Genomic DNA, 23630 nt, shown 5'->3' on the forward strand with positions numbered 1-23630 from the left:
ATATCCCTTACAAACTCTTAGAAGAAAACTTTAAAGCTCCTGATCTGTATTTCTTATTAAGTCATGCTTCCCTTTATGGGGTATAACACAAGGAGTGTAATATAAATGATTGCATTCTAATTGAAAATTTGTGATATGGATAGACATATTCTAGGTCACCACCGTCCAACAGAATTTTCTTTGATGAGGGAAATAGTCTATATCTACACTGTCCAATGAGGTAGCCACTAGCCACATGTGGCTGTTGAAATGAGGCTAATATAACTAAGGAACTGAATTTTGAATACTATTTAATTTTAATTGGTTTACATTTAAATAGTCACATGTGGCTAGTGGCTACCATATTGGACACACAGTTCTAGTCCCTTCAGGCGTTGTACCTAATTTTCACAACAAAGGGCTTCCCATCTTTTTGTTAGATTTACTCCTAAGTATAAGTTTGTTATTGAAATTGGTATCTTTTTAAAATGTATATTTTCTGTGTTTTGTTGGTTGTATAAATGGAATTCATTTTTGTTAATCATTTCTTATGTAGCTACCTTGTTAAACTCGTTTTTTTTTTCTCAATTTGAAAGCAGTTACAGTTTTATTAACTGACCAGATTACAAAAATAATCACGGTAGACACCTTTAGTTCATCCTTCTAATAAGCCTGTTGATCTGGTCTTCCCTGTTGCCAGCATCTCCACCTTCTACAAAATGGGTGGTCTTTTTCTTCATTCCACCTCGTGGAGAAGATAATTTGAAGGGCCACAGGAAGTCGTTTGCTTCTTTGAAGCGTTTCCCAACAGTATAGATCTCATGAATCAGATCCTCCATGCAGATGATGCCATATTTACCAAGAGATCGTGCCATCAAAGTGTTATCCGTCAGGGCAATTCGCTTCTTATTGATCTCGCCATAACCATGCTTATAGATCAGTTCATTCACTGACTTCAGGTTTGGGAATCCCCACGCAATATATGGTTCCACAGTTCTCAGCATGTTAATTGAAGCCTTGTTGAGCTTAACAGAAGTGCCATTGAAGATCTGGCGAAGGCGAAGAAGCTGCAACACCTTTCGAACCTTTGGGCTCACACCATTGATACCTCTGATCCTGATAACAAATGCCAACTTGGGTTCTGCAGGTACACAGAAGTTGCCAGCTTTTCTTGCCATCCTAGCCATTCGAATTTCAGTCCTGTACATCTGCCTATACTCCTTGTGATAGTGCTTAGCTTTTTCATAGATAAGCTTCCTCCTTGCCTTTCGAAGCATCTTTTGGGCAAACTTCTTTCTCAGGCGCTTGATCTTTAGTTCTGCGAAATTCCTTCGCTTTTTCTTAAGGGTTTCTGGCACATCAGGAACCTTCTTTTTCTTTTCTTCGACACCCTCCATGGTTCCAGCCGGAAAAAGAGCTGTTAAACTCTTTTAATGATTAGTTTTCTATAGAGTCATTGGGATTTTCTAATCATGTCTGTGTTTAATACAGTTTTGCTTTTCCCTTTGCAATCCTCAAACTTCTTTTGTTTCCTCACTATACTAGGACCTCCAGTGCAAAGTTGAATAGAGTGTTACTTGAGCGTAAGAACTGTGTGTTTTAGTCAACATATATTTTGAATTGTAGTAAATAGAAACCGACTTCAAGATTAATTTAACTTGAAAATTGAATTTATTAGAAGGCTAGCAGGATGTCTGTGAGGACCCCAAAATGATCCAATCATTTTTACTGTACCTGAATCTGGGGCTCACTTATTATGTGTCTCATTTTCAAAATTGTTCTAAAATTGTTATTTTATGTGTCAGAAACTTTCTCAAATATAACCTTCCTAGTGCTGAATGAAGAGACTACATTAGATTACCTGAAAATAACTCTCCTAATAGCCAGAGATTATTTAAATAATTGTGGGCCCAGCAAATCATAAAAGTGAGAGCCTTCTCTTAGAAAATAAACAGCCTAAATCTACCCACAAAATATATTGAGAGTTCACTAAGAACCCCTCTGGCCTCCAGGGGCCTGTATCTGGACCCATGTCCCAAACCTCATATATAAAGCATGAAATTCTGAAGAGCTTTTTTAATACCGCCTTTCCCCCTACTGCTTTATATTTAAATTTATATTTAAAGATGACACAAGCAGTATTTTAACAAGATTAAAGGAAAAAATTTAAAGCTTAATTTTAAAAACTTGTTGTCGTTGTTAGGTGCCGTCCAGTCGGTTCCGACTCATAACAACCCCATGCACAACAGAACAAAACGCTGCCCGGTCCTGCGCCCTCACAATAGTTGTTATGCTTGAGCCCATTGTTGCAGCCACTGTGTCAGTTCACCTCGTTGAGGGTCTTCCTCTTTTCCACTGACTCTGTACCCTGCCAAGCATGATGTCCTTCTCCAGGGACTGATCCCTCCTGACAACATGTCCAAAGTATGTAAGATGCAGTCTCTCCATCCTTGCCTCTAAGGAGCATTCTGGCCGCACTTCTTCCAAGACAGATTTGTTTGTTCTTTTGGCAGTTCGTGGTATATTCAATATTCTTCGCCAACACCACAATTCAAAGGCGTCACTTCTTCGGTCTTGGTCTTCCTTATTCACTGTCCAGCTTTTGCATGCATATGAAGTAATCGAAAATACATGGCTTGGGTCAGGCGCACCTTAGTCTTCAAGGTGACATCTTTGCTCTTCAACACTTTAAAGAGGTCCTTTGCAGCAGATTTGCCCAATGCAATGTGTCTTTTGATTTCTTGACTGCTGCATCCATGGCTGTTGACTGTGGATCCAAGTCAAATGAAATCCTTGACAACTTCAATCTTTTCTCCGTTTATGATGATGTTGCTTATTGGTCCAGTTGTGAGGATTTTTGTTTTCTTTATGCTGAAGTGTAATCCATACTGAAGGCTGTGGTCTTTGATCTTCATTAGTAAGTGCTTCAGGCCCTCTTCACTTTCAGCAAGCAAGGTTGTGTCATCTGCATTACGCAGGTTGTTAATGAGTCTTCCTCCACAATATCACAACTGTTTTTTATTTTTCATCTATTCTATTATTCTTTGCCATTTGCACATTGGTTTATTGTAATCACAGCATCCTGTGATTGTGCTCACGGGATCCGCTTATTTCCACTTCTCTTAAACTTTTTACGAGAACAATGTTGTTTTGTACCCGCTCTGGTCGGAGCGCAAGAGGGAAGGTATGAGAGGCAGCCCACCCAGAGGAAAACCGATATCCAGCAAGGACAGCCGGTCAGGGGTGGGCGAGGGCGGGGCGGGCCCGCGACCTCGAGGCCCCGCCTCCCAGGCCCCGCCTCCTCCGGGCCCCGCCCCGGCCCGTCGCCATGTTGTTCCCTCCGAGCTGGCTGGGAGCAGCTGGAGCCGGAGCCCGAGCCGGCGACCCCGCCGCTGCCTCGTGCCCGCCCCTGCCAGGACCCTGTCTTTCCCCAGCACACCCGGACAGGCGGGCGCAGCGCTCCCGGCGAGTCCTCCGTGTGGTTGCCACGTGAGCTGGGTGCAGGACTCCCCTGGGGTCGGGCTGGGTCCGGGGTGCCCCAGCGCCCGGGTCTGAGTGGCGGCCCGCAGGCCAGAGCGCGGCCTGGATCGGTGGGAACTGGGGCGGGCGCGCTGGCGGGAGGGGAGCGCGGGGCCAGCGCCTGTCACCGCCGGTCACCGCCCGGCCCCTGGAGGGGAGGGAGGGAGGGAGGGATCGGCTTGTTTTCCCCCCACCCTTACGGACTGACGCAGGAGGAAAGACGGGTTTACATACCCAGGGAGCGGGACACACACCTATGCACCCGGGGACGCGCAGAGACGCCCGCACGCACCAGGTGACACGCACACTCAAACACTGGGGAAGAGAGACGGGCACACACACCCAGACTCCCGGGACACACGCGCAGCCGCCAGCCCACACCACAGCCTCCCGAGGGAAGAAAAGGCGCCCACCCTTCCCGCGCACGACGTGGCTCTGGTGACCTCTGACATTCTGCCTAGCCGAGAGTTCGCAAATGTTTTGTGACCCCTCAGGTGAGGCATGTAAATACCATTCCAAGGGCCAGCAGGCGCTTCGGGCCATTATCTGATTTAGACAGCAGCTCGGGTTTCAGAATGGTGTGTTCCTTTCTGTCTTCCAATTTAGTAAGTCAAAAGGCAAGTCGAGAATTCGAAGTGCTGACCAAATAGTTGGTGGAGGTATTCAGTTTGCTTTTTAGGGGGTTTTGTTTTTAAAGCAGTGACACATCCCGTGACCGCGGTTCTCTTGAGGAATAACTTTTCTGCTAGTTTCCCAGTTGGCACGTGACCCCAATCTTTTTATAGGATTTCAGCGTCCTGATAAAATGAATAGACAGAATCTGACTGCCTTTTTAAAACAAACAAACAAAAAAAAACTGTCTTTCAGTTTCTGGCACCATTGTAATGGAAAATCCCTAAATTGCCTGTAATCTCAGCAGCGGTTCAGTGGAGCGAAACTGGAGAGAGGGAGGAAACCCAGAACGATTCAGTTAGGGACTTTTTAAGAAGCCCGTTTGGAGACTCTTTCAGAGGTGTATCTGAAGTTATTAATACGTACTTTCCTAGAACTCTCAGTATCTTGTTTAGATTCCTAAATCTAAGACAATGCTGTTTCACTCTGATACTTTCAGTATTGTTGTGTAGACATTAAATTCTTCTTGCTTATACTAAAAAGTTCCTGGTTTGGTGATTTATTTATTTTGGACAAAATTCTGTGATTTGGACCTATTTTTGATTTATTATCTAGGTGATTAGAGTAGACTGGCAGAAACTAAATAGAACATTGTTGGCCTTATCTCCAAGCCAGGTTCTTGGACACTAGGGAAGTATGTAGTGCCATTTCCTCTTTTCCAACCACTTTCTTCTCTTTTCTTTCCTTTCCGTCTGTTTCAACCACCTTTTCTGTCCAGACTACAGTGCTCTAAAAAAAAAAAAAAAACTCCCTTTGCCGTTGAGTGGATTCTGACTCAATAGCTACCCTATAGGACAGGGTAGAACTGCCCCATAGGGTTTCCTAGGCTGTAATCTTTACGGAAGCAGATCACCAGGTCTTTCTCCCGTGGATCCACTGGGTGGGTTCCAACTGCTGACCTTTGGTTTGCAGCCGACCGCTTAACCACTGTGCCACTATGGCTCTAAGGCCTGAAAATAAGTTCCTTTGGTTTCAGAAATTGTTTTCACTGCCCCTCATTTCTCACCACGCAGGTTCTGGGTGTTCTGGGTGTATAAGTCCTGAACATACATCTTTCATTGAATGCTCACAGCACGGCTGAGCTATTGGCCCCCTTTTACAGATGAGGAACTTGCTGGGGCTTAGGAAGGTTAGGTCTCTTTCTCAAGGTCACACACACAGTGAGGAGCAGAGCCAGGATTCAAGGCAAGCCTGTGTGATTTGAGGGCAGTGGTTCTCAACTGGGAGCGATTTTGGTACCTCCCCCCCCACCCACACACACACAGAGAAGACATTTGGCAATATCTGGAGACAGGTTTGTCACACCTGGGGAGGAGTGCTAGTGGCATTTACTGGGTGGAGGCTGACGACGTTCAGGACAGCCCCCACAGCAAAGAATTTCTGGCCCAAAGTGTCACTGGTGCCGAGGCAGAGAAATCCTGCTTTGGAGCAGTCTGCGGAACGCCAGGACTCACTTGTCTCCTCCGCTTGCAGTGTTGTTTTCTTGTTTAGGATACCTTCTCAGCGTTTCAAGAAAAAGCAGGGTAAAATTTGAGAACCTAAAAGAGACTTCTCTTGATTGAGAGGCATATTCATTCATTTAAAAGACTAAGTAAATAGTTTTTGAGGACAGAATTCAGTATTTATTTTTAGGCGAAAATGTCAAAAAGAACTTGAGAGCTAGCTATGTGGGAGCCATCCTAGTGGACTGAGCGAGTTTAGTTCCGGCATTACTCCAGGCATTATTCCAGCCGTCAACAAACATTTTTCTGAGCGGCCTGTCAGGCCCACAGAGGTGCTGGTGATTTGAAGAGCTATCGAGAGCCTTGTCTTCCTGCAGCTTACAGTCTACTAACAATCCTGGGGGTCCTAGACAGGGTCAGGCATTCATTACAGAACAAAACCAGAAGCAAAACAGCTCCCCACGTGGCAGGAAGTACCTGCATCGTTGTTTTCTGTGAGCACACTTAGATGAAATGAGGGGAAAGCTGCTGTGTTCTTTATAGCTCTGTTCAGTTAAGCGCATGTGAACACTTAAAAGAATCAAACTGAGAAGCCATTCTCACTGAGAATAAAATTCTGCCTTAAATTTAGCTGCAGCAGACAAGGGCATGTGGTTTGTCATTGAAATCAAGAACTAAGTGAGGAGATAAAAAAATGACGTTGGCATCATCTTTTTCTTTCTGGCGTTTTCCAGCCTACTTTTGCCATGCCTGGCTATGCACAGGCCTTTCAAACTATGTACTTTCATTCTGGTGGCAAATGTGAATGTAACTATTAGATGAGCTTGGGGAGTGATTAATTGAGAGAAGGAGTCAAGAAGAGTTGGGTCTCTTTTTCGGAGTCACTGTGAAGTTACGCAGTCATTGAAGCATCTTTTTGTGGGTAGCTTTGCTTTTTGACTCGGCTTTTTTTTTAATGGACAGGCTACTGCTCTAATGAAAGCTTTCTCTGCACTTACAGGAGTTGTCTGCTGTGGGGTGGGGGGGATGCTAAAGTATATGCCTGAAATGGTTGCTGTCCCATGGGGTCTAACAAAGCCCTGTATGTTCTTTCCTCACTGGAGTTTTATCCTGGAAGGGCTCAGAGGAATTGGGGTGGGGAAGAACTCACTGGCTTGGGTGGAGTCTTGCTCTGTCATTAGTTGGCTTGCTGCTCTGGCCAAGTTAGGTCACCAGATTTCTTTCTTCGTAAAATGAGATGCTTGTACTTTATGATCTCTGTGAGATTATATGATACCCAGTACAGACAGCACATTATTAGGTTCCATGTTGTTCTGCCCCAGGCAAATTGTTGGCTAAGCAGCAGGAGGAAATAAACCAAATAGAAGTGTGCATATGTGTTGAGGCAACATATCTAACTTGAGAGCTATCTCAGTAATAAATTGGCTTGTCAAAACCAAGGGTTTGTGACTAAGTAGACCATCAACAGAGGACATTTATTAACGTTTTTTTTTTTTTTTGGTCTTGGTAGTACTCACAAAATGCCACAGGGAGTTTGATCGAAAACTGTGACACAAATGAAAGTTCCAGATACCTGAGGAGGGAGGCTGTGAGTGATGTGGAGTGATCCAGGTGTGTGGAAGAGGGGAAGCCTGGCTGCCTGGTGATGAGGGGCTGGTGAGGCCCGAGGCAGCCCCAGCTGGCCCTGGCTGGGGAGACTGGAGGTTCAAGTTGATGACTCGGCTGGCTAGTTGGGTAACTTGGAGGAGAAATCACTGTTTCCCAATGTGACTCTTGATACTATAAATGCGTGAAGTTGTGTTCAGGTATTTCCACATTCTGGATTTTTCCATTATGTACTTTTTATGAATTGTTGACCATGGCAAGTACAGGGTTTAGAACGATGTTTCTGATCATGAACATAGAGAGGCTGGCTATACTCACCAAAAAACCAACCAACAAACCTGTTGCTGTCTAGTAGAGTCAATTCTGATTCGCAGTGACCCCATAGGACAGAGTGGAACTGCCCCATAGGGTTTCCAAGGAGTTACTGGTGGATTTGAACTGCTGACCTTTTGGCTAGCAGCCAAGCTCTTAATCACTACGCTGCCAGGACTCCGGCTAGATGTCAATGAATATAAATAAATAAGGTAAGAGCTAGATCAGCGAGGGTGGAGGGAGATGGGCCTGTGTTTGGGAAACAATACAGAAGTGAATTCAGTAGGGGTTGAGGCTTCGCGTCCTGGCCCGCCCTGAACCCAGCTCCTTTCATGGAGGGCTGTCTGTGGACAGAGTGCACCTTTGTCTTCTGCCTGATGTTCTACAAATGCGTGCTGTTGTTTGTCAGCGGCGGAGAACCAGTATAGAACGACTGCACACATTCATTTCATTGCCATGTTCATTAGCCAGGTGTGAAGAACAGCTGGACGGTGTTAAAGAGCTGAACTAATTTATCATTATTCCGTGTTGTTCTGAATTGGATTAGGATTTTTTTATAGAGAAGCTAAAAGGTAGTTAGTGGAAACCCCGGTGGCATAGTGGTTAAGAGCTACAGCTGCTAACCAAAAGGTCGGCAGTTCGAATTTACCAGGTGCTCCTTGGAAACTCTGTGGGGTAGTTCTGCTCTGTCCTATAGGGTCCCTATGAGTTGGAATTGACTCGACGGCAGTGGGTTTTTTTGGTAAGGTAGTTAGTTACCAGAAGATTAGTTCTCAGAAGGGTGGCTGTGTTATCAGTGTTAGAGAAGCCTGAAAAATTCTTAAACAGAATTCTGTTTCTAGAACTTGCTATGAAGAACTCTAACCAATAGGAGTGTTTAAATGAGTCTAACAGGTTCAAAAAGTTAGAAATCTTATTAGTCTGTGCAGTTTGACACTGTGTATTTGATCAGAGCAGGGAGTAGGTGAGCACTTCTGAAAAAACATATGTCTTTGAGTTGGACGTCTGAATGGAATAACAACACTGAGGACCAAAAGAAAACCAAACCTGTTGCCATCAAGTTGATTCTGACTCATAGCAACCCTATAAGACAGCAGAACTGCCCATAGGGTTTCCAAGGCTGTAATCTTTAAGGAAGCGGACTGCCATATCTTTCTCCTGCGGAGCCGCTGGTAGGTTCAAACTAGTGACCTCTCAGTTAGCAGCTGAGCACTTAACCACTGTGCCACCAGGGCTCCTTAAGTAGCTCTGAGTTTCCCTCAGAAATTCAACATATGCTGCCCTGCCCCAGTGAATTTGTGGTGTTGCCTTGGGGCACCTCCACACACAGTTTGGAAACCGCAGGATTAGAAACTTGGTGGTTTGGGTTATAGCATAAACGAATAAGGCATCAAAGTTGTTTTTTTTAACCCCCCACCTCCACTCCGTGTTGATATTTGTAGCATTTTCCCTTGGGCCCTTCATTCCCCCCAGATAATCTTAACAGTTTGGGATGCTAACATTTGGGGGGCTAAGCTGCAGGGTGGGCAACAGGTGGGGAACCACAATTCAAGTTTAGTTTGCAGACCCTATCCCCTGTTTTTCGGAGTGTTTTAGCCACATTTTCTGCAGTACAAATGTCTCTAGGAAGTAGACCTTCTGCTGAGGTGGAGAAAGCCTAGGGGGTGAGGAGGTGGTCATGGGGTTGCCAGCCTTGCAGACACCTCACCCTGCCATGAGAAGTGCCAGGGCTTGTCCTCCAGGGCCTGTGCCTGTTCAGTTCTGCACCGGAGTTGGCTTTCTCAGCCTTGGCTGCCTCTCCCTGCTTCAGGTTTCCTGTCTTCTGTCACTGCTGGACCGTTTGCATCCCATCTGCTCAATTTTGTACATGACCCTGATCTACAATTGTTTTCTTTTTGTCCTTTTGGGTCTGTATGTTTTCGAGTCCTTTTCTGTCACTTGGAGGGGTAGTGAAGATAACACATGTGATCTGGCCTGTTTAATCAGACCTGGGAAGTTATTTGTTTTTTGTGAACTTCTGTTTATTGATCTATAAAACGTGGGTGATAGTGTCCAACTTGCTGGAAATTTTAAGGTGTTATATGCCAGGAAGGGAGCCCTGGTGCATGGCGGTTAATTTGCTCCACTACTAACTAAAAGGTCGGTGGTTCAAACCCACCAGCTGCTCAGTGGGAGAAAGCTGTGGCAGTCTGCTTTCTGTAAAAATTAAAGCCTTGGAAACCCTATGGGGCAGTTCTACTCTGTCCTACAGGGCTACTGTGAGTCGGAATTAACTTGATGGCAACAGGTTTTTTTGTTTTTTCAACAAGTTTTTTTTGTTTGTTTTGTGGTATGTACCAGGTACATAGTAGATATTCACTAAATCATCGTAATTAATGTTCATAGTACTTGTTATTTGAGCAAACCAGACACTGGCCATAGGGAGGGAGGGAAGTGGACACATTTCTTGCAAGGATGAATGAAGTGGGTAAGACAGAAGAAGAAAGATGTTTGGAAATGGGGAAAATGATGAGGTTCATTTTAGATATGTTGAATTTGAACTGCCATCACCAGATGAACATACTGTAGAAGGGGTTGGAAATTGTTGTCTGGTCCCAGGGAGGGGGGTTAGTGGGAGGGGAGGTGGGAGAGGAAGGGACGAACCTAAAGTCTGGGAATCCCTGGCTTTTATGTCCCAGAAAGATACCATCTGGAAAGAGGTAGGGGCTTCAGCCTTGGGAAATACCTTCATTAAGAGCTTGTTAGAAAAGGGAGCCATCTGGGTTGAAGAAAGTTAAGGGAGGGAGGGGGAGAGAAAGGGGAGCCTGTTGTCAGAGTAGTTTGTATGGATGATTAAGTAGGAAACATTTTCAAAGTCAGCGCCAGGCTGTTTAGACATAAAACACTGTGTTAATGTGCAGTGGTCCTGTTCTGGTCCAGACCAGAAAATCCCAGCTTTGCCTCTAGCTAGATGTGTGATACTATGCAGGACATTTTACCAGGTGGGCCTCCATTTCCTTATTTGTCTTTTTTAACAAAGACTTAATACCCTTCCAAGATTTTGTGTCATGTACGTCCAGGCAAATGACTACACCTGAAAGAATTCACTGTCAACTACAGGGGCTGCAGGTGGGAGACTGCTCAAACATGAGGGTGTTTTCTAGAAATGTACACAATGTTGCTCTAAGAGAAACTCTTTGTTCACTTTAGTTTCAGTTACATGCAGTAAACAACCTTATGAAAAGCTCCCTGCAGAGCTCTGAGGTTCCTGCTCCTTCCCAGCCGGTGGCAGCTTCCCTGCAGACTGGTATGTGGGAGCTTCTGACCTAGATCTGACCTAGATGCTGGATATATAGCTGCTGGTTGCCCTCTTTAAATGTATCTTGGGCAATCCCCAGCCCCTGCCTTTTACTTAACTTTTCTCGCAGTCAAGAAGTTCTACTTGCTGTGGTTTCATTCCTTGTGGGAATGTTTGCTATCCAACCCTTGCCTGCATTTACATAGAAGTTCTCCAGCTACTTACGCTTGCCTGCTCTGAGTTATCTACATCTGGATTCTTATCTAACTTGAAGCGCAGAATAAGACCCAGTTTTTCCTTAAGTTCCAACATTATTTTGCAGACCGTCTTTAGTTTGTGTTTTGCTGCTTCAGTATCTTTTTCTTTCTTTTTTATTGTGCTTTAGGTGAAAGTTTACAGCTCAAGTTAATTTCTCATACAAAAATTTATATGCATATTGTTATGTGACCCTAGTTGCTATCCCTATAATGTGACAGCACCCTCCCTCTTTCTACCTCCGGTTTTTCAAGTCCATTCAACCAGCTCCTGTCGCTTTCTGCCTTCTCATCTCACCTCCAGACAGGACACTCCTCACCAGTAGTATTTTATGTTTTATTGTCTGGTCTAATCTTTGTCTAAAGAGTTGGCTTCGGGAATGGTTTCAGAATTCATTTTTCTTCCTGAAATAACCAGCCACAATCCCCAGTATTTCTATCTTGTGACCTTTATCCTTTTGTTTGCATTTTTATTTTGTCCTCAAGTACACCCTTAAACCAGCTTCACTCCTTTCTTTATTGTCAGGAAGCATTTTAAGTGACTTTTACGGGTAAGTGCTTTATTACAGGTAGATATATGCTTGGTCCTTAAACATTAAACAAAACTAAGGACAAAATGTTGTCCTCACTGTAGGATTAGCAGCTTCCCATGAGTAAGGCTGTTGTTCACTGGACTCTTAGAGTTTATGGTCAAAGGGTAATAATATCAATAAAGTCTCATGGGTGAGGGAGAGGAGGGGGAAATAGTGATGCCAGTAAAGGTGAAAAGTCTGCAGGGTGTTTTGAGCTACACGGATGGACACATAATATACAGATGATGCAGACATATACTGATCCTTTCTTGAGGTCCACACCCCTTTAAGAATCTGAGGAAACCTTTTTGACTCTCTCCTGCAGAAAGTTCCAGCACATATGCTTCCATCCATCCACTCATCTTTAGTTCCATCCACTCATCTTTAGTTCTGTCCACTCATCCTTAGTCACATCTAATTCCAGGGGGTGGGTTCTCCCTGGAGCTCATTCATGGACTCCCAATTAAGCTTGCTCTGTACCCTGGTGGGAAACCCTGGTGGCTTAGTGGTTAAGAGCTATGGCTGCTAACCAAAAGGTCCACAGTTCGAATCCACCAGGCGCTCCTTGGAAAGTCTATGGGGCAGTTCTGCTCTGTCCTATAGGGTCACTATGAGTCAGAATCGACTTGATGGCAACCGGTTTTTATACCTGCACTGTTCAGTGCAGTAGCCACTAGCCTCATGTGGCAGTTTAAAGTGAAACACATTAAAATGAAATAAAATTAAGAATTCAGTTTCTCAGTTGCACCAGCCACATTTCAGGTGCTCAGCACACACGTGGCTGGTGGCTACCATATTGGACAGTGAAGCTATAGACCATTGCCAGCATCGAAGAAAGTCCTATTGGACCATGCTGTTGTATACTTTCACCATAGTTTAGGACAGGCTTCAAACCGGTTCGTTCTGGTTTGCCCCCCTGCTGAGGATTTTCCTTTCCACCCCAGACATGCTGCATAGAATCTAAATTTTAACAAAATCTCCAGGTAATTCTTATAATAAATTTTGAGAACCATATACTTAGGAATTACCTGGGGGTCTTGTTAAAATGTAGATTCTTATTCAGTATATCTGGGGTGGAAAGGGAAATTGTCAGCAGGGGAGTCGAATCCGAATGAACTGGTTTGAAACCCTGGCTTTAGAAGATTTTGTTCCTTTAACCAAGTCTGTTTTTTCCCTTCCCGCTCCCTCTGCTACTGTTAATGGTTAATTAGCATACCTAACTACAGAGATTGCCTTGCTTTAAGCAAAATTGTTAATACTGTAGAGTGTTAAAAGGTTAAGATGAATCAACTTCAAAAAACGATTATTTATGAAACAAGTTCTTTAAATAGGATGAGCTGCTGTGTATACTTACGGTGTCCTGTGGTTTGATATTTACAGTGTTTCCCTTCTCTAGCTGCCTCTGGCTATGAGGTAATGCCTTAGTGGTTGACTAGATAATTTATTTCATCTGGCAAGGCTTGCTTCCAAGTTTGTCTATTCCTATGGTATTTTGCTTAGTTTGTTCTTTTTTTGGGGGGGGAGTGACCTCTTGCTGTGGAGATAGCTCCCATTAGACTTAGATATAATGACTTCCTTGACTTGCCTCTTGCTCATACATGCAAGCAAGATAACCAGGAAGACTTGAGAAACAAACCGTCGGACTAATGAGGCTGTTCGGTAGGACACGCCTCAATTACAATATAAGGAAATAAATACAGCTCAAATGAAAACAAGGAAAGCATCTCCAGATTATGCATGCTTTTGTTTCCTGGGTAATTTCTCTGAAGCTCTGTTTCTCAAGTTATGAAATGAAATAATAAATGGTATACCTTTAAGTAGGACGTTGAGGGGGAATGCTAAAAGGAACTTGTGATTTCAAAAAAAAAATTTTTTTTAATATGTTGCTAAATTTAAGCCAGGAGTGATGATCTTATAAATTTTTGGACGTGAGAGCTAGTGAAGGGGTTATAGAATATATTTCAGAACATGAAATTTTGAGAAAGGCAATTTACAAACCCAGCCTGCTCTCATCTTGGCAGCTTATTAGAGCAATGTAGCAGTTTCTCAGTGTATGCCAGCTCCGGGTTGCAGTCAGTACTTAATTGACAGTAAGGCTTGCAAGTAAGAATCAATTTTTTGTCCCTTCCCACACATTTTAGTAGACTTCAGAAATAGAATGGGGAAGAACTGATATCATAAGTACGGAAAGTACAAATAGAAGATAGTGCTGAGTGGGAAGGAAGGAGGAAGTCATTTACTATTTGCTCTCAATGTAGCATTCATTTGGCACCTCACCATATGTTAAGCGTGTACAAGATGTTACAGAACAAAAAGGTACAGGTGCATGGCTGGCATTAGGTGTCGTGTGTCCTTCGCAGCGAGCTTACACTCTAATTGGAAACAGACGCACATACGACTGAGAGTTGTAATGGAGGTGGAGATTATTAGAGCAAAGAAAAGAGAATGATTAGGTTGTGGAAGTGATCAGAGAAGGCTTCTTGGATGAGGTGCGCCTGAACTAGGCCTTGGATGACTAGGATTGTTGTAGCTGCCGGGGTCAGGTGGGGGCATCGCAGGCCAAGGTAACCACCTGAGCAAAGATGCTGAAGGGTAGATAAATGGAGGTGGTAGGTTTGGGGATGGTGAGTTGTAGGGAAGGGCTCGGAACAGGCTTGGAAGCGAGGTTTGCTAGCTCATTGAATGCCACGCTCAAAGTCATAGATAATACAAATAATGAAGAAATGGTTTTAATTATCTGTAATAATAGAGGCAATTAGATCCACTTGTCCTACCCCAAATTCTAACCTTAAGCCATATAAACGTTCCTGTTTAGAGGCTTCTATTCTCTGCTTGGATCTGACTCCCTCTTGGTTTATTGTAATATATGACTTTTGGAAGCCCGCAAGGGGTTGAGGAAGGCCAGAGGGGGGGAAAAAAAAAACTATTGAAATGATAGCTCAAGATGAAAGTACACAGTAGAAAAGTAGGAAAAGTGGTGTAATAAAAAGGAAAGGGGTGGCATACACTGCTCTTTGTTTGTCTTTAGTTTTGTGGTATCTACTTAAAACATGGTTAATTTTCTTTCCTGTCAGCGATGTACTTATCCAACTGCCCATTCATGTTAGCGTGTACCGTAGGTGGCAGAGCTGTTGGTACCAACACATCGAATTATAGTGCTATGGTAGTGATCTATATACTTTTATCTGGTTTATTTAAAAGGATACCGTTGAATGGACAGTGTGGCTCTGTGTAAATCTAATTCTAGGGCCTCATTTCTAATTCTTAGGTTTCTTTTTTTAGAAAGATAAAATTCACATACCATAAAATTCACCCTTTTAAAGTATACAATTCAGTGATTTTTAGTGATTTCTGGAGTCCCTGGTGATGCACCTAGGAGCGGAATTACTGCGTCATATGGTATTCTGTGTTTAACCTAGAGGAGCTGCCAGACTGTTTGCCGAGGCACTTGTTTATATTCCCATCAGCAATGTATTTCAGTGTGTTCCAGTTTCTCCACATCCTGCCAACACTTGTTAGTTTCTGTGTGAAGCGGGATTGCACGTGCACTTGATTTTGTATCTCCCTGATGACTGAGGTAGCCCTGGTGGCTCAGTGGTTAAGCACTCGGCTCCTAACCAAAAGGTCTGGGGTTCGAACCCACCAGCTGCTACTCCGCAGGAGAAAGATGTAGCAGTTTGTTTCCGTAAAGGTTCCAGCCTTGGAAACCCTAAGGGGCGGTTCTCCTCTGTCCTGTAGGGTCATTTTGAGTTGGAATCAACTTGATGGCAGTGAGTTTGGGTTTTTTTTTTTTTTTTTAAATGATGTTGAGCATCTTTTCATGTGCTTGTTGGCCATTTGTATATCACCTTTGCAGAAATGTCTATTCAAGTCCTTCGCCCACTTCTTAATTTGTCTTTTTGTTGTTAGGTTGTAAGAGTTCTTCATATATTTTAGATATATGATTTGCATATTTTCTCCCATTCTATGGGTTGTCTTCCCACTTGCTTGATAGTGTCCATTGAAGCACAAAAGTTTTTATCTTGATGAAGTCCAGTTTACCTACTTTTTCTTTTGTGGCTTATGCTTTTGTTGTCATATTGAGTCTCTTTTTTTAACATGTTCTGAGTTACAGAAAAAATTTAGGAAAGGATTGTTTTTGAGGTTTGATATATGGCTGCATTTGAAGAAAATTTAAAAGAAAATGATTTCCATCTCATTTTAATTGTGGCATTCAGTCAAGCTAGGTTTTAAAGTGAAAATGAAGCTTTAAAAAATTATTTTAATGTTGAAAAAAAAATACAGCTTTGCAACCATATCAGAACTGTGAAGACTTTTCTTCCACACTTTGATATAAACATGTAAGGCTCTACGTGAGGTGCTGACTGGTGTGTGTTTTCACTTAGTTTATTTCTACAGCGCCATGTTTCCATATCCTCTCGAGCCATGGCAGAACATGCCCCAGTTAGCCATTTAGATCATTTCTTTCTGTACCACTTGGACCGTTTTTGGTAAAGTTTTGTTTTCTTTTTTGGGGAGAAGTGGTTTTAGGGTAAGATGGGGATATAGTTTTGGGCATAGTCTAAAAAATGACAAGGCATTTTTATAATGGTGTAATGACATTACCCGGTAACTGGAATCTTTTGGGAGAGCACGTTTCGTTTTTACCAGACACGAGTAGGCATGTCCATTACAGTGTTGCATCAGGGTTAACGATAGAGACATGGGTCAGATGGGCTAGGAGCACAGCAGGGGGCCCAGATGGAGGTGCCTGGTAGGTGTTGAGTAGGAGATGAGGCCTAGCTGCATCTTCGGGGGTGATTAGGGAGCAAGAGGAGGGACCCAGAGGGGAGCAAGGTGAAGCATGAAGTCTCAGCGTGGATGTTTTACTGGAGGAATAAAGTACAAGGCACCGCGACCTCCATTTTCAATTCTATACCCAGCTGAGACTTTTGGTACTTGAGGGATCATAACAACATCGTTCCGGTTCTGCTGGAGGCCTTCCTCCTGTCCTCACTTGCAGCTGCTTTTCCTCTGCAGCCAGTTAACCTTGCTGAACCCCACATCTGGCCAGGTCACCCCAGCACTGAAAGGATTTCTGTGGCTCCCCATCATTCCTAGGGTGTAGGCAGGAATCCATCCCGTGGTTTCTAAGGTCCTGCCCTCTACAGGGCCTCCCTGTTGGGTCCCATCTCCTCAGCTCACTGCTCACCCCCAGGCCTGTGGCGGCCTTCCTTCCCTGGCAGGGTGGTGGCCTGGGCTGCTCCTCCTTCCTGGCGTTTCCTCCTCCTCCGGCTGAGTTTTAGCTAATCCTTACTGCCACACACAAGCCTGGGGTCACATCCCCTCCTTGGGGTCGAATCCTCCTGTAGTACTGGAGGCAGACCTTTGGGAGGCTGGGTTGAAAGGACCCATATGGCTAAAATGATCATTGAGATGGGTCTTGGGAACAAGCCATGCTGGAAGTTGGTGAACAGTTTCTCAGTAAGTTGACACCAGCCCAGTTTTCCTCCGGTGTTGGAAGTTGTACTTTTTCTTTAACTCAGTGGCAGGTGATGTAGCTGGCTGTGTCCTGGGGCCATGCTAGAGGAAAATGAAGTACCTTGAATACTAGAATCACGGAGCAAATACACTGTAGCGCAGTAAGTAGCATACAGGGCTCAATTAGTGTTGGCTGCTATTATTATAATTATTAACATTGTTTTATCCCTAACTCCCAGAGTCAGGATTTTGAACAGTCTCATTTTTTTTCATTGATTGAATTTATAAGTTAAAGACTACGATATGTAAGCCCCACAGAAATGCCCTTTGATTTTTTTTTTTAATTTAAAGTTTGAAAGGATTGATTTAGACTGAGAGAGGCTAGTACTTTCGCCCAGTTCCACATAGTCGTCGCTGGGAAGCCTGAGTTGAGTTCACTCACCAGGACCAGGATCCTTGCGCTTGCTAATGTACACCTGCACAGTCCTCTCATTTGCCCTGCCTAAGTCTCACTCAAATTTGACCTAAGAAAGGGCTACAAAAAGGACCTTTCCGTGTAACTGCCAGGTAAAGACTGATTCCTTTATTCATTCCACAGAAACTTCTGCACTCCAGTCATGAGCCCAGGATTGTGATGACAAACTTCTCACCCATCGTCTGAGTGAGTCCTTCTAAGAAGCCCGGGAGGTAGGTCCTGTTGTCCCCGTGCTTCCCAGGTGACTGCAGGGTGTGAGGATGTGGAGTAGTTCATCCCCAGGCCTGCACTCCTGGCCTTTGGTGCCAGGAATAGGTTCTCGTTTCTGAGCGGGCACTTTTTTTATTCAGTCCTAAAAGGGTTTTCATTTTTCCTTGGCTTATGTATTAATATATTTTTTTTAATTGACATAATTTGGTCTGTGAGTGTGAAATTTAGAAAAGGGTGGGCAGACAAAAAGCTGTTTTTGAAAAAAAACAGAGATTAAAGTCTAATATTTGATTCTAGGACCTTTTAGGCTGAGAAAGGTTGCATACAGCTTTCTGATGTGGTTTTCTTTTTAGCTAAGAATCTAGCACATTTTAAGGTAGCTGCTAATACAAGTCAGATTTCTTTCACCTTTTAATTATTGTTTTTACTCTTAAAATGATGAAAACATCAAATATACATTGCTAAGGTGAGCTTTCCAAATTTTTTCTTTGCAGGTGATAATGACGCTTGAACTGAATAATTAGGTAAGCTTTTAGACCTATGTAATATGCTATTCTTATTTGAATTTTTATATTTATAGAATTTAGCTGAATTGCTAATGTAATGTTTAACCTTGGTGAAGATTATTGACTTTAGGCAGTCATTCCAAACTCTGGGATACAAGAGACTTCATTTTAAGGTAAATTTTGAAAATAACATAGTAGGATAACTTTATTCATTCAACTTAAGCTAAAGAAGTTTCGAATGATTTTTCTGTTTTTTTGAGAAGAAAGCATTTTTAATGTCCATAAGCTGATTATGGTTATGTTAATGTATAGATTGAATGAAGGTAGCTTTTGTTAGATGTCAATTAGAAATAAGAGGATTTGTGTAATTCTTTCCCTGTGTATTTTTATATACAACTCTGCACTTAGATGAAGAGAGATGTTCCTGTGTATATTGTTTTCACACATGCCAGCATATTCCCAGATACTCCTATCTGGAAGGCCCCAAACTATACGTGAGAAATGTCAAAATTGTACCCCATTTCCTGCTGTGTGAATCGAGCATACCATAAATTTGTTTGCTCAAAATAATGGCATAAACTATGAGGAACATTATTATGAAAAAAGAAAAGAACTCTCAAAGTGGCCTGATAAAATTACAAATTACAAATCTCCAGGAATTTCAAAGACTTAATTGGGTACATGTATGTATGCAACTAGTAACCTGGGTGGGGTTTGTTAGAGTGTGTGACCTGGCTTACAGTTGTATTTAAAGATTCTCGAAATTCAGTACTGTATAGTAAAGCTTTTTGTCTGGTAAGGCAGTGAGACCATTGGAGACTTCAAATACTGGAGTAAATGATGGGCTGGAATTAGGCACATTGTTCCACCTTCAGAACACACAATGTGATTTTTCCGTGTTGAGTTTAAAAATTGTGTGAAAGGAACCCCTGAGGGCAGTTGGGGAGTGGTCTCAGAAGAGGCGGTGATCCTGCCAACAGTTCTGAAGGAACAGCGGTTAGTTAGGTGAAGTGGCCATGGGCTTACAAGCCGAGGGAGCGGCAGATGCCAAGCCTGAAGGCAAGGGGGAATATGGAGGCGAGCTAGTGAAATGGAACTCCAGTTCCCTTCGACAGTGCATTTCAGAATGGGGGGAGGTGAGGGGGCAGCTCAGTGAGCAGGGGCCAGATGTCTTGACTTAGAAGGTAGACTTGGTCCTGGAGAACCGTTGAAGACCTTTCCAAAGGGGGTATTATATAGGATGCTTTCCCTACGTTGAAACAGTTGGTTCTCTTTTTTAGTTTTGTTCACCTTTTTTCTATAAGTTGAAGTTGTTTAAGCAGGATTCAAAAGAAATAAAACAACTGATTTAATGCATTGTTACCTATGTTAGGAAATTTGGGGGTTTTGAGGTCGTTTTGACTTCCTCTCTAGCATCGATTTAGTCTGGATGTTGAGCAGAGAGACACATTTGAATAGAAAGTCTCCAAGAGGTATGCACCTTGATTGTCTCACACTTTTGTTGGACAATTTAAAGTCTCTTAATTACTGTAGTAATTACTGTAGCAGTCATTTAAAAGGACCGGTAAGAATTGGACTGTGTCCCATCACTTTAAAGTCATATTTTCCCCATTAACTTGACTTCTCTATATACAATGAATTGCTACAGGTTTTTACCAGAAGAGTGTAGCATGTAGTCGGAAACGCGTAATTATTTTACATTACAGGAAGTGTTCAATTACACTATACTGGGTTACAGTTGCATAGAACTAGGGGATAGCCATATAATGCTTACTGCAGTGGTTTTGCAAACTCATCTTCATCAGTATAACAATTACAGTGTCTTTATTACCTTCCCGCTCAAGGATTCACCATTTTTTGCTCCAGAGCTGTGTTACTCAATACACCTATTGGCTCTTTAAATGTGACTATTTATAAATTAATTAAAATTAAATAAAACTCAATTCAGTTCGTCACTTCTACCGGCCACATGCCAAGTGCTCAATAGCTACATGTAGCAAGTGGCTTCCATATTGTACCGCACAGATGTAGGACATTTCCATCGTTACAGAAAGCTCTGTTGGACAGTACTGCTCAAAAGGTTGTTTTCTTTGACAAATTTTAGTGTACGTAAAAGCCACTTACTACTGAGATGTGTACAGATTAAATGACATAATTTGATTCAAAATAACCGGGGAGAAGAGAGAATAGGGGGTTATGGAGGAAACAGGATTTGTCGTAAGTTGATAATTGGTGAAGCTGGGTTTAGGGTTCGTGGGAATTTCTTATATTGTCATTATTTGAAAATTTCATGTAAGTTTGAAGCTTCCCATAATTAGAAGTTAAAACACAAGCACTAAATAGAAACAGTGCTCGCACCAGCAGTTAGAAGTTGCTTCCTGTAAACAGACAGATGAAGTCTCACCGACACAGGCTGGTTCCTGTTGTGTGGGAAAGTTGTTCATCCTGCCCAGGGCCTCTCCTAAAGGATGGGTGTAGTATCACATTTTCACTTCAGGCTTATTTCATTCCACCTCAGAACACAAAAGTAACAGCACAGGCTCAAATCTGCTGAGAGATGGAACTGCTCAAATGGATCTTGTGGACAGAATGTTCTAGATTATATTAAAAATTATATTGCTGCTGAAATGAACTTTAGCAAACTCAAAATGGTGTTCCTAATGAACACCCATTTACTCAGCGGCTGGCTTTTTTTCATAGCCAGATCAGTCAGCTACTATCTGGCTTTCCTGTTTAACAGCTCCTAATTTTACAAGAGAAAGTAAACGCTTGGCAAGAGAGGAAAACCATCAGTGAACAGTTCGCTGTGACAGTAAAGGGCTGTTTGAAAATTTTACAGAAAGTTACGTGCTTCATGCTCTTACTGAATCTTAACAAATGGTGACAGGGCTTATTGTGAGTAGAGGGTGATTATTGTGTAGAGTGATGGTTGAGAGCAAGGTCTTTTGGGGTCAGAGTTGGGCTTTTGAGTGCCAGCTTCACAGCAAGCTATGATCTGCAAAAGGGGAGGAGTAAGCCTAGTTGTTTTAGGGGATTATGGTAGGATAGCAACCCTATAGGGCATAGTAGAACTGCCCCATAGGGTTTCCAAGGAGTGGCTGGTGGGTTCAGACTGCCCACCTTTTGGTTATTAGTAGCCAAGCTCGTGCCCAGTAAATACAGTGCTTGCTCTTGGCTATTCCTTTTGCACCAAGCAATCAGGGCTGTATATGTTACCTCATTAGGACACTGATATTCATAGACTCATGTAGAGGAATGTAATGGTACCTTTTTATCTTACAGGGTTTTGAAGTCAAAGATCTGGTAATTAACAATGGCAGGAAAATCATCACTTTTTAAAGTAATTCTCCTTGGAGATGGTGGAGTTGGGAAGAGTTCTCTTATGAACAGATATGTAACCAATAAATTTGATGCCCAGCTGTTCCATACGATAGGTGTGGAATTTTTAAATAAAGATCTGGAGGTGGATGGACATTTCGTTACCATGCAGATTTGGGACACAGCTGGTCAGGAGCGATTCAGGAGCCTGAGGACGCCGTTTTACAGAGGGTCTGACTGTTGCCTGCTTACCTTCAGTGTCGATGATTCTCAAAGCTTCCAGAACCTGAGTAATTGGAAGAAAGAATTCATATATTACGCAGATGTGAAAGAGCCGGAAAGCTTTCCTTTTGTGATTTTGGGTAACAAGGTCGACATAAGTGAACGACAGGTATCTGCTGAAGAAGCCCAAGCCTGGTGCAGGGACAACGGCGACTATCCTTACTTTGAAACAAGTGCAAAAGATGCCACTAATGTCGCAGCAGCCTTTGAGGAGGCAGTTCGAAGGGTTCTTGCTACAGAGGATAGGTCGGATCACTTGATTCAGACAGACACAGTCAGTCTGCACCGGAAACCCAAGCCTAGCCCATCTTGCTGTTGACCATTAAAGAGGTGGCCGGGGCATTCTAACCAACTCACACACGCACACACACAAGTACGAGTGTGGATCAATTAGGGTTTGCAACAAGGTATCGTCTACTAATAAAATGAAACTAAGGGAGATCGCTGCTTCTATTGGTAGGTGGGAGAAGGGGCACGTCCGCTCACGGAGAAGTCCATTTCCTGAATAATGGCGCCTTACATTTCTGAATTGTAATGGCTGTCTAATAATGTTTCTTTAATGTAAATATGTTACAGAGCTAATAAGAGAGATGACCAAGACTTTAATTATAATTGAAACAGAAAACTTGAATATTGTAGAAGTTATCCTTGGGTTATTTTTTCCAGGAAAATGGAGAACTACTTTTTATATGTGTGTATTTTTATGTAATTAGTGTCCCATTCTTGGTTGGGGGAAAAACTTTTCCAAAAGCAATAATGTTAGGTATTAAAGATTAAAATCTAATGCAGTACAATGCGTTGTTCTTTGATTTATTTCTTCATTTTACTCAAAGTGATTTAACTGTTCCCATCTTCATTCTGCATATCAGTAGAACTGATGGGTAGTAGCCCTCGTGGCACAGTAGTTAAGCGCTTGGCTGCTAACTGAAAGGTCAGTTGTTTGAACCCACCAGCTGCTCTGCCGGAGAAAGGAGTGGCAGTCTGCTCCTGTAAAGATTCCAGTCTTGAAAACCTTATGGTGGGGCAGTTCTGCTGTGTCGATAGGGTCATTATGAGTTGGCAATGGGTTTGGTATCCATGGAATTACCTAGCAGTTTTGCCCTACGTGCCCCTCCCCCACCTGAACCTAGAGGCTAACTTCATCAGGTTTGAAGGAAAAACAAAGAAGGAGCATACTTTGCTTGAGGGTAAATGAAGACATCTTTACTTGGTCATGTATTTATTTAGTGTCTTTATCACTGAACACCACGCATTCTGAATATAACCACGCATTCTGAATATAATATAACCTGCTTAAAAAATCTCCATTCTTTAGAAGGGGCAAACTCTGGCCAGTGACCCATATCCAGCTTATGACTATTTTGTTGTGACAAGCAAACAAGAAAACGCTAGTGATTTGCTCCCAGGAAGATGAGTTGTTCTTTAGGGACTTGCCGCTATGGCCAGACTTGATAAAGCAAATTGCAGCCTTTCGTGATGACAGTTCGTGTGTGTGCCGTTGACAATGACCCTACAAATGCAAACTAAAGCCTAGGTCACAGTCTGTGTGGACAGTGCTCCTCAACTGTGGACAGGTGATGTTAACCAAAGGACATGCTGGGGGATGGGGGGGGGATAGAGTGTGCAAACCTAGACTGATTCATTCCTCTTCCCTAGCCCCACCCTGTGGGAACTGCTGAAAGATTATCATTACAGTAACTTCATGGGCAAATTTGCCGTAAGGAAGCATTTTAAATTGGGGGAACTT

General features: G+C 43.0%; 2 protein-coding genes across 14 annotated transcripts; one reads left to right on the forward strand and one right to left on the reverse strand.

The window, feature by feature from the left end:
• Positions 1-414: 414 nt before the first annotated feature.
• Positions 415-2184, reverse strand: LOC100666278 (large ribosomal subunit protein uL30-like). The gene has a single exon (XM_064277986.1). It carries the CDS (start codon positions 1374-1376, stop codon positions 630-632), a length of 747 nt encoding a protein of 248 aa, XP_064134056.1. The 5' UTR covers positions 1377-2184; the 3' UTR covers positions 415-629.
• Positions 2185-3312: 1128 nt separating this feature from the next.
• Positions 3313-22671, forward strand: RAB9A (RAB9A, member RAS oncogene family). 13 transcript variants are annotated; one of them, XM_023555207.2, is made up of 7 exons: positions 3664-3992; positions 7123-7223; positions 10719-10815; positions 17158-17253; positions 17691-17779; positions 18272-18301; positions 21566-22671. In XM_023555207.2, the coding sequence occupies exon 7, from the start codon at positions 21597-21599 to the stop codon at positions 22200-22202; it is 606 nt and encodes a 201-aa protein (XP_023410975.1). In that variant the 5' UTR covers positions 3664-3992; positions 7123-7223; positions 10719-10815; positions 17158-17253; positions 17691-17779; positions 18272-18301; positions 21566-21596; the 3' UTR covers positions 22203-22671. The 13 variants fall into 13 exon arrangements, with proteins under 13 accessions (XP_010594088.1, XP_023410977.1, XP_010594090.1 ...); XM_010595786.3 differs by lacking the exons at positions 7123-7223; positions 10719-10815 and adding an exon at positions 3313-3468 and having other exon boundaries at positions 3737-3992; XM_023555209.2 differs by lacking the exons at positions 3664-3992; positions 7123-7223 and adding an exon at positions 3313-3468.
• Positions 22672-23630: the final 959 nt, after the last annotated feature.

The sequence above is a fragment of the Loxodonta africana genome, chromosome X, assembly GCF_030014295.1.
Source record: "Loxodonta africana isolate mLoxAfr1 chromosome X, mLoxAfr1.hap2, whole genome shotgun sequence".
Classification (NCBI taxonomy): Eukaryota; Metazoa; Chordata; class Mammalia; order Proboscidea; family Elephantidae; genus Loxodonta; species Loxodonta africana.

Coding starts and splice junctions, on each gene's coding strand:
- LOC100666278 (XM_064277986.1), bottom strand. CDS start 1,376: ATGGAGGGTGTCGAAGAAAAGAAAAAGAAGGTTCCTGATGTGCCAGAA.
- RAB9A (XM_064277988.1), top strand. CDS start 21,597: ATGGCAGGAAAATCATCACTTTTTAAAGTAATTCTCCTTGGAGATGGT.